The 13,705-nt window shown below is 36.5% G+C and overlaps 1 protein-coding gene and 2 long non-coding RNA genes across 3 annotated transcripts; 2 read left to right on the forward strand and 1 right to left on the reverse strand.

The window, feature by feature from the left end:
* Window positions 1–941: 941 nt before the first annotated feature.
* LOC126625150 (uncharacterized) lies at window positions 942–1,580 on the reverse strand. Its single transcript, XR_007624344.1, has 2 exons — window positions 1,412–1,580; window positions 942–1,314 (listed from the first exon to the last, which is right to left on the reverse strand). It is a non-coding gene; the product is annotated as an uncharacterized LOC126625150 (long non-coding RNA).
* A 1,894-nt stretch (window positions 1,581–3,474) lies between these two features.
* On the forward strand, window positions 3,475–6,307 carry LOC126625156 (uncharacterized). Its single transcript, XR_007624346.1, has 2 exons — window positions 3,475–3,898; window positions 4,343–6,307. It is a non-coding gene; the product is annotated as an uncharacterized LOC126625156 (long non-coding RNA).
* Window positions 6,308–7,595: 1,288 nt separating this feature from the next.
* On the forward strand, window positions 7,596–9,892 carry LOC126625022 (uncharacterized). Its single transcript, XM_050294102.1, has one exon. The coding sequence runs from the start codon at window positions 8,469–8,471 to the stop codon at window positions 9,429–9,431; it is 963 nt and encodes a 320-aa protein (XP_050150059.1). The 5' UTR covers window positions 7,596–8,468; the 3' UTR covers window positions 9,432–9,892.
* The last annotated feature ends 3,813 nt before the right edge of the window (window positions 9,893–13,705 follow it).

The raw sequence follows: 13,705 nt of genomic DNA on the forward strand, positions 1-13,705 counted from the left end.
ACAAGGAGAGTTTTGTAGTATTTTCCGCACTTCATTAGAATTGATAAAACTTTGAAAGCACATATGGTTTAGGAATTGGAACATGGGAATCGCATCCAAAAGGTTTTCCTCAATATCTCCTGGAACCTAAAAATGTAAATTTGACATAAAACATCAGTGATACAATATTTATATTGAGAAACAGAATATTTCAAACATGCATCTTCGCTTGACAACATATGAAGCAACGAATTTCAAAAGAAGCTACTGTAGTAGATTGCATACCTTAAGATCGAGTTTTTTTTACATTAGAGAGACATCCAAGAAGCATATAAATTCGATAGGTAGCAACTTTATCACCTATTACATAACACTCAATGCATGCCTCCTCAAGTGAGGATTGATTGTACAAGTAATGCTCATTTTTGAATCTACCAGAGCATGTATAATGTTTGAGATTAGTTCCATGAACCATGACCCGACAACCATGATCGAAGTTTCCAAAAGGGGTGTGCTATCCACACACCCCTTTTTATTTCTCACACACCCCTTGTTAATTTCTGTCTTTTGATCTTCTTCAATTCCTCTTATCCGACGGCCGAAAATAAGAAGGGTGTATAAAAAGTAAAAAGAGATGTGTGGATATCACACCCCTTTCCAAAATAATCTTAATGTACGGTCAATCTCAAAAAGTTTTGGTGCACGAATATTGACAATCCTGACGTTCGGCAAGAACAGGAATTTTGATAAGCATAAATCTTCAAGGACTGGACAGCTAGAAAATAATTGATTGGTCGATTGTTCATCCGAGAATTTAACAAGCTTGAGCACCAAGGTTTTGAGGCTGGAAAAACATGTTGTAGGGGGACGTTAGAAGACACTAGGCATGCATAGATCTAAATGCACAAGTGATTCGCAAGAAAACAAGCAGCAAAGCAACGCAAGTAATTCTGCATCCAGTATTTTGTTTCCGTAAATGTTTTCATCAATGTAGATAGATAAATCCTGCACATTCCGCATCTACACCTTTGATCCAACGCATAATGACAGAGGTCATAGCTTCTTAATCGTAGTGTTGATATATAATTATAACATGGAAGCTTTTTACGAAATGTTGAAGAAAAATTGCCCTATCCACATAATCTGAAAACTGTTCTATCTTCCGATCCCGGTTGAAGGGGAATTTACGCAAGTCAATGATGGGATTGACGTATCTCCACCTTTTTGATAATATGCTCGTTCTAACTGCTTCTTTAGGGTTGAAGTAGGATATCATGAGTTGAAGAATGTCGTCAGGTAAATCACTCAAGCTTCTGTTGCTGCTGCTAAGCTTTCCTGTTTCCAGATATTATTCATCTTCGGTTATTCAACAATATTAGCTCACCTAATTTTTTCATAAAAAAAAAAAAAGGAACAAAATTGAGTCACTTACGCTATAGAAATTAACCCAGAAAGAGCTTACGGTTTAGAAATTTCAAGTCGAAGACGCAGCTGAAGAATTCCAAATTATTAATTTAGAAATAGTGAACAAGCAGCCAGCAGGACACCCCACTGGCACTCTCCCGTCGCTCCAATGTCTCCAGTCTCTCCGGTCTCCAGGAAACAGATATGAGAGCAGAGAGGGAGGTGGTTCTACAATTATATATGCGCCTTTTTCATGGGCTTTCCATATGGGCCTTTTAAATCTGGCATTTTTCTTAGATTTCTCGGTCCTGTTTTGTTCATTTTTCAATTAATATTACGATTTAATGAGATTCTCTTATTGGTAAATCTACATTTCTATATAAGTCAAAATTTTTATTTAATTCGACTTCCATGAATGACGAGTTGGATATAAGACTCAATAATCAATTGTAGAATCCGTTTGAAAATTATTTTTAAGTTGCTTTTTCGTTCATAAGTGTCTCTAATAAAAACGCTTCTCTTAGAAGGAGAAGCAAACACATTTTACCTTTAATCAAGACGCAAATTAGAGTTTGGCATCCACTTTTTCACACCCTTTGGACAAGTTGAAGAATCTTCAACTTCTAAAAAAACCATTTAATTTGTTCGATCACCAATTATACCATAATCACAAGAAAACTGAGTAAAAACTTTTGAGCTTCAAGCATTTCATATGCACAGTTATGGATATGACGAAATCCATCCCATAATCTCCATAAAAATTAACTTCGACCACCCTTAATTGTGACAAGAAACATGGAGATACACGGGCCTTATCATCGTTTATACTAAAATTCCTTGATGGTGAATTCCATATTTTCTATATATTGGAGTTGTGGTAGATGATAAACACATATGTTAAGACGTTTGAGGTTTTCTTGATTGTTAATTATGTTTGTACCATACTTGACCAATTCCGAAACTATCAAGCACCGGTCAACGTCATACCTTCAAGGACCCACTGAGGGGTTCATACTAAGGCACCCCTGCCAAAGCACAAGAGTTTCCCTCCAACCAGGAAGCCAATCACAGCACGACAAATGTCAACGTCAAAATAAAGCTCATAGAGTCCCACATCGACCGCAGACAAAAGTTGGAGACTCTCCTCAGCTATAAAAGAAGACCATTCTCCTACAATTAATTTCTAATGTCATTATTGTACTTAAACCAGTCATTAGAACTCATTAATGATGATTATTCTTAAACTTATGTATTTGTGTAAACCCTCCACTATTAATGAGAACTCATCTACCCCGTGGATGTAACCAAACTGAGGGTGAACCACGTACATCTTGTATTTGCTTCTCTATCTCTATCTCTTTACATATTTATCCTCACTAGTGACTCGGAGAAACCAAGCGAATGTCACAAACTTGACACTTTACATTGTTCCAAAGTCTTCATTGATTTTGTGTATCAACAATTTCCATATTACTATTGGAGTTGGCTTCAAGTATTTTGTTTAGTTTTCCTGTGTAATTTATCACTCTAGGTAAAAAATATAATAACTAAAGAATTTAAAGATGATATAGTCATAATAAGATGAGGATTTAATTTTAATGGTTGACTCAATTTTTTTTAATACAAATAATATTTTTATATTAAAAAGAAAAAATTTAGAATAAACTGTGATAGTTTAGTTCAAATTCGCTTGATAAAGAATAACATTTAATATCTCTCACTTATGAAATAAACAGAGTGTGCCCACCCAATTCATATATCTATTACAGTATTCGTTACATGTGAGTGTGTGCCTAGCTATGAACACATGGTGTTACCCCAGTTACCCGGATCAGGATCCTCTCCTGAGCAAGGAGTGAGAATCTTCCTGACCAAGTCCATCGGGCTGTTGAAATTTTATCCAACGATTATAATTATTATAACTTTTAAAGAGCTCTCCTGTTTATAACCGTTGGATAAAATTTTAACGATCCGATGAGCTTGATCAGAAGGATTCTCACCTTTTGCTTAGGAGAGTATCCTGATCCCAATTGCCCAACCTTACAGCTGGTTCCAGAAACCAACACAGTTGACAATTATCGGGCCCACGCACCTACTCTCTCGATGTGCAGCCCTTCTTTTCTTTTCCTTTTCTTTCTCGTAAAGTAAACCAAATGATTATACTTGTTAATAATCATGTATTTATTATGATTTCATTTCATTTCATTCAAGAAGTAAAAGTACTCTCTCCCCTTTTGTTTCATTTGGAAAAACGCGATCCGAATGAGAGAACACCGGCCGTATAATAGATGATGATGATCAGTCGAAGTTTATATATTACAAAGGAAGCTTATCGTTTTGAGGGGAATGTTGTCTGGTACGAGGCTAATAAGTCAGCAATTCCTCGGACCAGGCTTCATTCCCCTCAACTAATGCTTCCATCTAATTTGCCAAGCATCTCTCTTCGTAAAATATTAGTTCGCCAATATCGTCAAGATGTCGATCCCCTGCAGAGAGATGATCGATGGATCTTCAGGTAGGTTAATTTTAACTAATCCCAAGATTTTTTTTGGTTATTTTATGTTGATCATCTAACAGATTGATTTAATGATGATGCGGGCTTAGTTTGATCGTACTTCACTACTACAGGTATGAAAGAAGAGAAAAAAATCTATCATTTGCGTTTGACTCATGATTCAAGTTTTTCAACATTAATACTGTGTGTGTGAATTTCTGTCAGCCTTCCTTTTTGTTCATCATTGGATAGATCTTTTCTCATGATGGGCACAACCCTAATTAGGGTTTCCAATCCGTGTGCTTTTCTTTGGCCTTAGCTAGGGTTAAACCTCCCTAGGTTTTTTCTTTTCTTTTTTAAGACCAATCAAAATTAGGGTTTTCATCTATTGGATAATCTGGATCCGTTACCTAATTACAAAATTAATAACGGTTATATCTGGATAATTGCTTTCGTTGTATATAGTGTAGTGGGCGGCGGGTGGAGTTGCAGAGCTGTTTGTATTCACGGTATCAGTATATGATAATATTGATCTCCACCCTTCTCAGCAGCTTTACTAATTAATATTCTACTGATCTCACTATATTATTTATTCCATTGAATAATGTATTGATATATACTTTTAGTGACTTAGGGATTCGAAATTCGAATCCTCTGCGTAGATATGGAATTTCCGTGAAGATATATCGGCACCGATCAGAGTGCGGACATATATTCTGTAGTATTGATTCCTCTTTATTGTGATCAGTTTGCTTTTGTAAAAGAGGTATTTCTTTCATCTTTTGAACATATATTTCTTTACAATGCATGTCATCTATCTTCCTGATATAGTTGTGTGTGTGCGCGCGCGCGTGCGTGTATCTGTGTATGGAAATCTGGGAGAGGTTGTGTTAGATCAACTAAAAATAATTTCAGTTAGAAAGAAGGCTAGAGAAAACACATTTCTTTACCAGAAAATACAGCTTCGTTAGGTTATTTTTATTTCAGTTTCTTCAACTTATTTACAGCATGATCTCCTCATTGCACAATTATATTGGTGATCGCCAATCAACCATTTATAGACTTCCACAGTTCAAATTGTAGCTAGTTTTTTCCTTATGATCCTCATTGCACAATTATATTGGTGATCGCCAATCAACCATTTATGGACTTCCACAGTTCAAATTGTAGCTAGTTTTTTCCTTATGATCTGTTTGACTGATATTCCAATATCCCATCCTGTTTAATTCGAACCTTCGTTGTTAGGTTGGCAAGACTATACATTGTATACTAATCACAACAAAAAGCTAACAATATATGGCCATTGATCTTAGTTATAAGCTTGGCAAAAGGCTTATATCAATGAATGATCGGGGTGGTAAAAGGTCTATCAGTGGCCATTGATAGACCTTTTCACCATCTCATTTTATGAAACTAATGTCAGTTGCTATGGTATAGTTTCTTGTAGTGACGGTTGGTTATTGTAACAACTAGCAAGCAGCCACTAAAATCTAATCCATTCACTTCCATTTTTCAGAATATACCAAGTCGGTTTACGTGTTTATTTTTCTAGGATGTGACTATTTAAAACAAAGTGATGTTATTTGGACACGCATGAAACTGATACACTTCTTAGAGCAAGTAGTACACATAATAATAAAGTTCACCTCTATTGGAGACTAGAGAGAGTGTTGCCAAAATCCCAAATGTATCAATTATGTGTGTTTCAATAGTTTTATGTTTTGTTTGACAAAAAATATATGGTTTTATTGTTTCCAATAACGTGTGCATGAGCATGCATTGAGCACAAACACTCGCCTCTTCTCTTCTAATAAACTACCTCTTCCCTTCTAATAAACTATTTCATGCACATTTCTCAGTTACTCATATATAAAAAGGTTGGTAAGCTCGTTAGCTAGTAGTACTGTCTAAGGTCTGGGCCAGGCCACAAACCGCGCACCTAGTAAATATATATTTGACAATTGTGAGTAGTGGGGTGCAGCCTTGCAGGTGTGTGCAATGTGCGAGACAAAGTTAAAAAGAAAAAGACTTTATATCTTATGGGTGGAAAGGAAAGTACTGATGATCACTGGAAGTGTAGGTTTTATATATTGCCGCCTGCAGTCAAGTCGATGAGGCATCATGCCTTAATGCACTTTTTATTTAGTTTTCGGGATCGCCAAAAGCAACTTTTTCTGGTTTTAGTTGTACAAAGATATATAAATCTCAATAGCGATTCTTTAAGAATGCCTGCACTAGCTGTGGGTTGTATGCACCAACCGACCAAATTTTGCAGTGCAGTAGTTGCTCTCTTTTTATTGGGAGCTGGGATTAGTTATTGCATTGATCAAGCATGTACTGCATGTGAAACACAAAATGTGTACATACTGAGAATGTATATGTAACGTCTGCATGATTATAGTAAAATGTACATAAGAATCTAATTCACTTCCTGAACCACCAGCGGTTGACTCTAGGCATTTAGTCCTTACTCTTTCTGACAACAGCGCTTACGTCTATGACACCACCACTGGTACCGGCTAGTAAAGTAGCTTTTCCCAACATGCTATAGTGCCTCCCAATGGGTAGGAGCAGATCGAGTTCGTATTGCTGCAGAGCAACTGACTTTCTTTCCTCCCTGATTGGTTTTCTTGCCTGAAATGACTTTCCGAAGGAAAAAGGACTTAGCGCTTGAAACTCCTAGCTCAACTAGCGCTTTGCGCGGGTAGAAGGACTAATTCAGTCTATTGGGGCCTAGAGGAGCTATAGACTCTAGTTAGTCAGTTTCCTGGTGACTCCTTTGTCTTGGAGGAATGGAAGATAATGACATAGAAACAACATCGTATTCTTGTATAGGAAATTGCTCATATACATAATAGGGTGAGTAGTGGGTGGCACTTGCAGGTGCGCAATGTGCGAAACAAATCAATTAAAAAGAAAAACTTCGTATTGCCATATTGTCACAAGTTACAGAAAGCGATTGCTGGAAATGTAGGTTTTATATATATTGCCACACCTACGGACTGCAGTCAAGTGAGTCGATGAAGCATCATGCCTTAATGCACTTTTTATTTCCATTATTCGGCCAAATGTAATAGATGAACATAACTCAATTAATATATTGCACTAATTTTGGATCGCCAAAAGAAAAATTTTGGGTTTTATTTCTGCAGTGCACTGGTTGCTTTACTCTCGGGACTTGCTACATTACAAGTACTTAGTAATATCACCATATATACTCCTTAAATATCATTACAGCAAATTTAACTGTTAAATTGTGATCAGAAAAGAAAAAAAAAACTTTCAGTTGTGATTATACTAAATACTTGTAAGTATTGTAACAAAATTCACAATTTACTTGAAAATATATACAATAATAATTAAGGACGTGACCATTTAACTGATCAGGAGTTTCCAATTATTGGTGTATGGTTGCGATGATTTTAAGTATAGACTTCTAGTCCTACAAATGTACAAAATTAGCTGCTAGCTGTACACTTATTTACTTGCAAGTATCATTTATCTTTTTGTGCATATAAATCTTATTAGGCATGAAATTACCCAATGGTGGAGTGGTATATGCTTAAGACAATCCATCTCAGTTGTCATGCAGATCATACTCAACTGTGTTAATCCAATTACAATCGGCAAAAAAAAGATAAAAATCCTAGAATATCTGGTTTGGAGCTGTATCTTCTTAATTAACAATATTTAAATTCTTAAAAATAGAATTTAATCTCAAAACATTTTAAAAATAAATAATAAAAACAATGTCCATAATAAATTCCAAAAAAATAAAAAATAAAGATGTACAGCTCATATCTAAGTCTTATTATGCAAACACAAAATAATAATTAAAGATGCAAATTAAATTCCAAAACTCCTAAATTCTAACCGTAAAAGGCCGAAATGGAAGGAGACATCTCATTGCACCACATTTCTCCTCCTCCCTTGATTCTCCCTCCTCTCTCTAACTAAAGTTTCTAGACCCCAAATCATCGATCGCTCTTCCTTCGTTGCAGGCTGTCAAGCCTGTTTCCCGCCGGTAGGGAAATCGGGGAGAGAAATAAGTCTCAACCCTTCTCTCCCCAAATACTCCTCCGACGTAACCCGCACCCACCCCCTAATGCCCTCTTCCTCAGTTTTTCCATATTACACCTTTACTTCCTCCAATATTGTTCCCAAGTACTCTATCCTATATCTGTTCACTATTCCCATTCCATGCATAATCTCCAGTCCCACCACCTTCCGCCGCGTCTCTCACCGCCACGGCCAGCAGCCTTATTACCGCCCTTACTTTTGTACAACCATATTAATCACATCTCCCCTTGTTTTACCGTAGCCGTGGTTAGGTAGCAATATATCGATATCGATACTAAAAAAAAGTAGATATATTCATAACCATCGGTATATTCGATATCGATATATACAAAAAGGAGGACAAACAAAAGGAGGGTTTGTCATAGCTATATAGCAAATCGATATATCCATCCTTCATCGAGATCATCAGAGCGATCGAGAGAGATAGAATATTATTCATTGATTAATTAATTAATTAATTTGTTTTACAAATTAATTAATTAGTTAATCAATCCAATTGATATTTCGCTCGATGTTCTTCATTCCTTCAACGCCATTCCTCGACTCCGCCTTCGACGTTGCCACCTTACTATTCATCTCCGCCCTCATCGTCCTCTCCCTCCTCTCCATCTCCTTCATCTTCAACCTCTGCTTAAAGTCCCGCACAGCCCTCCACCTTCGGCACTTCAACTCCCTCTGGACCGTCCGATTCCTCCTCGTCATATTCATCATCTTCTGGTCCCTCAACGAGCTCCTCCGAATCCCCACCCTCCGCCGCACCTACCTCTACCCTTTCCTCTCCGTCCTCGCCTCCTTCGAGGAGCCCCAGTTTTGCAAAATCCACGTGGCGCTCTCGTTAGGGTTATTCGAGCCTGCCTTCCTCGTCACCCTGCTATTCCTTGTCGATGCCTCCACTGAAAGAAAGACCCCCAATGTCTCCTGGGCCATCGCATTCGTCCTCGCCACGTGTCTCCCCATGCTTCTGGTGCAAGTCCTCTTCCTGTTCTTCCACCCGTTCCACAAGCTCCACCTGCCGCTGCCGGAGATTTTCGTACGGAACTATGTCGTCCAGAAGGTCGAGTACGGCAGCAGCATGGTTTCATGCACATACCCTTTGTTGAACACCATCATGTTCGCCGCGTTCGGTGGCGCGTACTCGATGTGGTTCTTGTTTTCGTGCTGGAGGGTTTTGTCGTTGGTGATCAACAAGGGGCTGAGGTTGAGGATTTACACCCTGGCCGCCACGGTATTGGTGCCACTACCACTGCAGATTATTCTCATGGGGATGACCGTGTTGTGGAAGCCGGACCACCCGGCGTTCACCGCCCTCTCATTCGCTGCGTTTTTGTCGACGCTAATTTGTGCAGCCGTGGGGCAGGGCATTTTGGTCATTAAGCCCATCGCAGACTCGTTAGCTGCCGGAGAAGATCGCTGCCGCTTGATTCGGAAGCGGAAGCCGGCGGAGGGGGTGCAGATAATTGTGTCGGCTGATTAGGAAAACCATTAATATTGGACGTAAATTACAACACAATACATTCGATGATGACGATGAGGAAGATTACTTGATGTTCTAGTTAGAATTATGATGGCCCACTTCACCATTCAAGAAATCTTGTTTTCTTTTTTGGGTAAGTACACAGATATGGAAAAATTCAGAAGAGGAAAATGAGAACCTGGATATTATTAATTCGTACGCATGAATATTTGATGTTTTCCTTTCTTCCCCTTCTAGATGTGGTATAGAATTTTCTTTTTTACTAACTCCCAAAAAGGATGGACTGCCATGGCAAAGCATTTCATCCCTCACCTAGCCACCATTGTGTATTCAAGAGCGTTAGAAATCAAACACATGATGTAATACACGGGCCCTGAGAATTGTTTTTTCTAATGAACCCTAGATGTTTCCCTTGTAACGAAATATTTTTTGCTGTGTAATTATAATAGTATTTTACTTAATTGCTTTCCATATATCATGAATTCCAGTTCAAGCCCATAGAAATGCTCTTCATTAGACTGGCGGCCTGGTTATGCGCTCGGATTGGACTTCCAAACCCAAATCTTAACCACGGTCGTCAGTCTCGTGACCAGCAAATTGCACAAATTCATTTGATCCATGTTCATATTTTTAATCCAAATTATAATTGTTTTTTTATGTTATTTTTCCGGGACAATTTTGGTTTTGTTAGTGTTGGAACCAAATCTGAAAATCATGGTCAGACATTTAGTGTACAATTTTTTTGTTGGAGTTTAATGTACAACTTGAAGTGCAGATTTAGACCACAAAGCAAAAAGAAAAAATTGAGTACGATTACCTTCCCTTCAAATTCTTCTTCCTTTTCTTCCTTTTTTATTTAAACGGTCATGATTAAATCACGTCAATATCTTGTGTTGACATTTTTTAAAAAGAAAGTGAGAGAGGATGAGACTCCAGAAAAAACGTCGAATTACAATTAGAATGTGTTGTACAACAATAATAAAAGGTCTTTTGTTATAAATCAATTAATCAACATTTTGATACCACATGATTTTTTTTTTTTTTAAATGAATCAGCTGGCAAAGCCATGGCAGTTCACTCTTTTATTTTGGATGTCAACTATTATATCAGTTAATCAACATTTTTGTTGCCACATGAGAAAATTCGAACCTACATCTTCTCGGCTAATAAACATTTAATTAGGTCACATCGGCGTAACTTCAAAGGACCACCCACTTAAAGAACAAAAAGTTGAAAACCAAATTGGTTGGCTGTTATAATCAAAGGTAGATAGCACTAAATTTTGAAACGTACTCGTTGGTGGAAAAGGAAATGAATTAAAATTGATCGTAGCTAGGAAGAAGTTTCATTTACCTCTCATTTCCTAAAATTCCAATAAGACATTAACACTAAGACTCGATTATTTCCTCCACAAACTACATATATTTAGGAATTGTAAATTGACCAACCAACCATTTGTTCAACAATATTTTTCTTCTTGATGTTGTAAGATGTCGTAAGTTCGAGAATCCATCTCCTCTTTTGGTCAAAATAAGAAAACATAAACTCAGTCATAAAATTGAATTAATGAACAAGGGGTATTATTTGCTGGAGAGATTTTTCAATATGCCCATAATACATACCATGAGACAGTGGCAGAGCCGGAAATCGAAGTTAGGAGGGGCCTTTAAGCCATAAGAAAGAAATTGAAAGAAAAAAAATATAACTAACGGGAGAAAAATGTTCATTTTTTGAAGTGAAATGAATAATTTTAATAAAAAAAAGAGTAATAAAGTCACAATTTTTTTTTAGATAATTATATTGTAAGCATTGAACTTCTTTATAAGGTCCTATAATGAAGTTGAACAAAAATTAATAATCATGGCTCAAAACTACAATTTGAAGATTATCTTTGAAGATGAATTCTTCCTATATTCCATATATATGTGGTTTCATTATAAAACAATACTCTATCATGCAAAATAGTGAACTAACTAAAGGAGGGCTAGTTGATATATGCCTTTAGTTTGATAACTAAGCTATTGTAAAACATATTTATTTTGTCAATTAGAAAAACACAATAAAGCTAGATGTGAGCAAACACACATAAGTCGAAGAATGCAGAATATCCAACTAAAAGCACACAAACAAAAAGTACAAAATGAAAAATTCCAGGGTAAACCAAGGCCTCTCTTGTTTCTCAAGTGGCTCTGCCACTGCGATAAGACATATGTTATTATACAAGTGGAAGGAAAGTTTTTTTTTTTCTATCAAGTGTCCCTCCACTTGTATATAACATATGGCGTATGTGACCATGTTTTGGACTCACTAAAAAAAGTTATCAATTTGTTGAATATTAAACTTGCCATATTATTGAAGGGATTAGGATAAGCTTTACTTCATGCTGGTGTAGAAAGTTGGAGAGCCAAAGAAAAATCAAAAGAAAAAAGGAGGGAAAAAAAGGAAATTAGATGCTCCACATAATCAGTAATCACCTCCCCTTTTGGTTGAGTCTTTTGACTTAAAAAAACAGCTAAACCGTTCCCATTTTTGTGGGTCATGATTAAAGGGCTATATCTGGAAAGATATTCCTAGAATTTAGAATCCCATGTATCTCCAGATCTCTTGATCAAATGGTCTAGGAATGCCCATCACAAAACTTGTGCATCAATCAAACCGCAGGATTTGGTTAATTAATCCAAAATTCAAGTGATTAAACTAAACTTTGCGCTTAAGAGGGCCAAGATATGAGGAGCACATGCATCTCTGTGGGCAATGTAACACAGTAGAAAATGGGCATGCATGATACCTTTTACTTCACAAGGATTTTGCAGTAATATCTGCCACAGAATCCGGCCCTAAATTTGAGCTGGGCAAGGCATGGCTCCCATGTGGGGTATACTAGAAGCACGTAAAAAGTCAAGGACATTTTGGGTAGCATGCGTGAAATCTTTGAATCTGGCAACTGGATCATGTCAACTATCCGACCTTGTACTACTTGACGCATACCAAAACAAAGTTGCCCTAAGGCTGCAGATTATGAGCAATTTGAATGCGGCATCTCGTAAAGAGCAAGGAGAAGAACTTCTATATCGCAAACAATTTACTATAATAATATTTTAAGATAGTCATCATTTTTTTTAGTACATTGATATTTTTACATTAAGAGGAAATAGAGTTCGGCTAAGTTATATAATTGACAGCCTAATTTGGTATCAAATTCGCCATTTACAAGATTCAAACTTAAGATTTCTCACTTCCAAGTAAAAATGAATACCACCGGATTATAGTAATTAAGTTGTAGATAGTAAAATTGAAAAGTTGGAAGAGAATACAGGGTCGGACAGTTTATGTGATCTGATTGCCAGATTCAAAGATTTCCCGCATGCTATCCAAAATGCCACGACCTTTTAAGTGGTCCTAGTATACCAGCAATTGTAGTTAATCATTGTTTTATAGTAAAAATAATAGGTAATTAACAATATTTTATTAAGATAAACAAAATGATAGTTGATAATTAATAATTAATTCCAAAGGACTGCAGCACAAAGTAATCTATCTATACTATTATTAAGAAAACCATCCTTGTCAACTTTTTTTTCTTTTTTTTCTATTTGAACCTCACTTTTGATACACAATATTGACAAAAAGGAAGGCAAAATAGTAATTTTGTACCTTTTGACAAAATGACAATCATATCCCTATTTTTCCTATTTTATCTTTTTTTTTTTAGATGATGACAATCATAGTTTTCCAATTTTACCTTCATTTTTTATACACAATATTTACATAAAAATGATAAAACAGTAATTATATAATATTAAAAAAAATATGCATTTATTAAAAAAATTGTTCACACACACAAAAAAAAGTTTGCGCTCTATGCTAGTAAGTAGTAACTAATGAAACAAATATTTAAACCGAAAAATTAAATAAAATTAAGATGATGACGTGATGCTCCCTCATCTATAGAATTGGTCCAATCCAGTTGGACTTGGACATGTTCGAAGCATGTTACTGGACAGCTTCATATGGTGTGTGACGCGCGTGACACCTCATTGTCGGTCGCATTTTCCAATCATATGGACCCCACAAAACTGCTGACGAGGACCAGGAGCGTCGGCCACACGTTGTCCACGTGGATTTGATGGCTAAAGCTGCTTCGCAAGATTTCAATTCTTTCCTCTATTTTTCCTTTTTATGAGAGGAGAATTCCTTTGCTTTATTTGTCGACGTGGAATTCTCAAATGTGTGAATTGACACAAAAAAAAAAATATTAAAATGTGTGATAAGAC

Source organism: Malus sylvestris, chromosome 1 (assembly GCF_916048215.2).
Source record: "Malus sylvestris chromosome 1, drMalSylv7.2, whole genome shotgun sequence".
In the NCBI taxonomy this organism is placed as follows: domain Eukaryota; kingdom Viridiplantae; phylum Streptophyta; class Magnoliopsida; order Rosales; family Rosaceae; genus Malus; species Malus sylvestris.